Here is a 3667-nt window from a genome sequence, read left to right as displayed (position 1 = left end):
CTGAAAACTGTAATCCTACTTTTGTCCACTCCTGTATTGTATGTAGTAATAATGTGCAGAGTGAAAGTTACTATCCTTGTAAAGGTTAGAGCAACTAATGAGGCAAGACTAGCATGAGTAGTTATCAAACATTTTCCCAGGTTTCCAGGCTCCCTCCAGTTGCCAACTATTGCCGAAACTAACCATGAGAGGACTGGCAAGGAAGACATTTAATTTGTATGTTTGCATTTTCTGTGTGACAAAGAGTACGAGTGGCAAGGAAGGTAAGGATTGAGACACAATTAAAAACACACAAATACACATTATCCACTGGCTGTACGTTTGCTCAGGAAACACAAAGATTCTAGTTTCACGAACAATTGAACACTAACACTATTTAAAATAAGGTAAAATAGCAATATTCTAGGAATTAGGATACTCTAATAATTGTTTAATGGCCAGTGTTTCATGATCTGAAATAATAAAAATTTGCAGCGATTAGGTCAATGGCCTGTGGCACATTCTGTAACATTTCTATATGATTTGGTTACTTTTTTGAAATTGTAAATTGTTGCCTTTCTTTCTAAAATGCAGTAGAACATTTCATTGTTCTTCCTTAGATGGAATTGCAACGTCTTGCTCATTTTCCCTAGGTAAAGTCTTGACATTTTGTTCTTCTTTCTCAGCTGAAAGTGACACACTCTGCTCTTCACTCTTATCTTTTCTTCTTCGTGTCAGAAAACACAAAACTAACAAGCATAATAAAAGGATAAAAGGAAGCAACCAAAGTAGTTGCAGGTATTGGGTTTTTTTCCTAATTTTTTTCCGAGGGGGTGGCCCACTATCTGTACTACCTCCACTGCCTTCTTTTATGCAATTGGGAGGATCCCACTCATAATTGCAATGGCAGTGCTGCCTGTTGTTGCAGACTCCTTTCAGATTGCACATCTCAGGTGAGCAATAATTTACCAGAAGTGACCTATGGACACACTTCCTTGTGATGCAGACATGCTCTGCCCCACACTCTGTCCCATCTTTCACATCACCAATGTCAGGTTCTGTCAACCCGAAGTGGTAATCGGTACCCCAACAGGTGGCGCCATTGAACTGAGTCCAATGCACAGTAGAATGATTTCTCAGAAGGGGAAGTTCTGTCACATTGTCACACTGAATCCTCCCGCACAAGGTATCTGAGATGTCACATTTTACATATCTAGAGTGCTTGAAACCACAGTTCCCAAAACGGTCACCTTGAGTGTTAATTTCTGTGTAGCAACTCTGATTGGCACTCTTGGCCTCTTTGCCAAAAATGTTCCTACACTGCACTTCACGGTTATTGCATCTCTTTTCATAGCAGTAGCCACCGCCCTTGCATGGCATCCCATTCTGCAAGTACACATCCTCTGGACAATGGTAGGATGTCCCATTGCACCACTCTGGGAGATCACAGTCATTTTCCTCTTGTCTACAAACTTCGCCTGTGGGCAGGATCTGGCAGTCTTTGCAACAAAGCCCAGAAGCACAAGCAGCCCCAGCGCTGAGAGTGCAGTTGGATTCACAGCACGGATCTTTCATACACAAATGTAAAGCGCCACAGTCACACTCTTCTCCCTCTTCAATCACACTGTTCCCACACCGTGCAAGTGTGAAGATGTTCCCTGTATTTGATGAAATGTATAAACAATTTTTCCTTGATATGGTGCCCATCATGTTCATGAAGTCAGCATAGCTGCAGTTGCTGAATCTAGTTGCACTTTCATTACCTTCACACATTATGCAGGTTTTATGTCCACATGTACAAGTTGGTCCATCATGATCCATACCCAAATTATGACCAATCTCATGTGACACAATGTATGCAAAATCATACACGTTATCATTCATGAAACTATCAACTCCACAACTAGCATAACTTTTACATATGGTTTTGATGTAGGCTAAGCCAGCAGTAGTACCATAGCTATGCTTTACAAAAAGATGTGCAACATCATTAGGTATGAGGTTATTCAAGCTAGTTTTCTTCCATTTGCAAAATTCATCCAGGAGACCCTCTATGGTATCTATTGGGACTGGGTTTTTTTCAGTCCAGATCTCAATTCCCATTACAACCACATCAACATCCAGTGAACTAAAAAACTTAGCTACTCCATTGACTACAAGTAATACTTCATACTGCACAGCTGTGGTGTTACTTTGGTGATGAAGATAGCGATTGTGGTCCACCACCACTGCCAGTTCAAGAAGCCGCCTGTGAGTCCACCAGCCTTCATACCCACTCTGCATCAAAGTGAAATTAGCACTCTCCGGAAAGTTCAGTTGTCTTGCTATTTCTTCATCTGTTAATCCACATTTCATGGGTGGCAATTGTATCTCTTCACTCTTTATCCTATATAAGAGATGTTCAAATGTGGTAGAAAGTCTCTTGGGCTCTATTTCATAAACAATGTCATTTGTCTGTAATATTCCCTGTAAACCTCCCAAACAGGTACTGAGGGCAACCACAGATTCGGGGTCCCCCTCCACATAACCATGATAGTAGCAGTCATTCTGAATGAAAGGCCGTTCCTCAAGAAGAGCGCCCTGGTCCGAGTAGGTAACCACTCGGAAGTGTCTGGATAGAAAATTCCTGTTGACCTTCATGTGGACAATGTGTCTCTGGCCCCCAAAATGCATTCTGTAAGAGAGCCAGTCTCCAATCTTCATGCCAATGCCAGTGCCTGTTACCTTCAAGGGAATCACCACTTCTGGGGCACCACGGTGTTGGGAGTGCACAGCCTGGAACCATCCATATGGGAACAGAATCACCCCCAGCCAGAGTGGCAGGAGAGTGTTCCTCACACACACCAGGGCCTCACTCACAGCCATTATGGAGCCACCATACACAGCCATTGGTGAGAGCAAAATAGATGGGCAGGAAGCATCACTGTTCTCTCTGAGCTGGGTATTCAGCATTGACTCTGAATCTGTTCTCTGGCAGGCTCATACCCTCAGAGTAGCACACTGGAAGAGAAAATACAGAGTAGAGACAGTGTTGGCGGTTATGGGAAGGCCAATGTGGAGGAGGAAGAGAAACATAAGAGTTAGTATGGATTAGTGTTGGGCTAAAGTCATGACTCAGAATACTGCATGCATTTGCCCTTAAGAAATTGTAAGGTAACCTGGATCATGTGGCTAAGTTGGTTGAGTGTCATCGCATACACCAAGAGGACAACTGGTTCAATGTCTGGGTTGTGGGTTCAATCCTCAGTAGGGGTGTGCATGAGGTAGCTGATCAATATTTCTCCCACTGTTATTTCTGTCTCTCTCTCCTTTTCTTTTCCTCTGTCTCTAAAGATCAATAAATACATATTTAAAGAAGGAGAACTGCAAGGCAGTGTATGACTGTATAAAAACAAGATGATTGGTCATAGACTGACACCTTTTGAACCTAGATGAATGGTACATAGGTTTTAAGGATACTGTTGTTTAACTACATGAACATGAGTGAAAATTTTCACAATAAATATATAAAACAAATGGACTTATTGGAAAGGTGAACATATATCATGTTTGAGAAGGAGTCCCTATTTATACTTATTGACTTGATATAAATATTAATATATAGACTTTCTTTTCAATTTTTTATTTTTGTTATTTTTTAAAATATTCTTTTTAATTTTTCAGTTACACTTGACATGCAATATTATAT

At 41.2% G+C, this 3667-nt stretch overlaps 1 protein-coding gene across 1 annotated transcript; it reads right to left on the bottom strand.

Annotated features, from left to right (window-relative positions):
• Positions 1–582: 582 nt before the first annotated feature.
• On the bottom strand, positions 583–2931 carry LOC139011402 (disintegrin and metalloproteinase domain-containing protein 20-like). The gene has a single exon (XM_070416946.1). It carries the CDS (start codon positions 2929–2931, stop codon positions 583–585), a length of 2349 nt encoding a protein of 782 aa, XP_070273047.1.
• Positions 2932–3667: the final 736 nt, after the last annotated feature.

The sequence above is a fragment of the Myotis yumanensis genome, unplaced genomic scaffold, assembly GCF_028538775.1.
Source record: "Myotis yumanensis isolate MYYU_CA2020_CCGP unplaced genomic scaffold, mMyoYum1.0.hap1 SCAF_5, whole genome shotgun sequence".
NCBI classification, from domain to species: domain Eukaryota; kingdom Metazoa; phylum Chordata; class Mammalia; order Chiroptera; family Vespertilionidae; genus Myotis; species Myotis yumanensis.
This window is presented reverse-complemented; position numbering and strand designations above follow the sequence as displayed.

Bases quoted from the DNA above. Each gene is read 5' to 3' on its own strand.
- LOC139011402 (XM_070416946.1), bottom strand. From the start codon at position 2,931: ATGCTGAATACCCAGCTCAGAGAGAACAGTGATGCTTCCTGCCCATCT.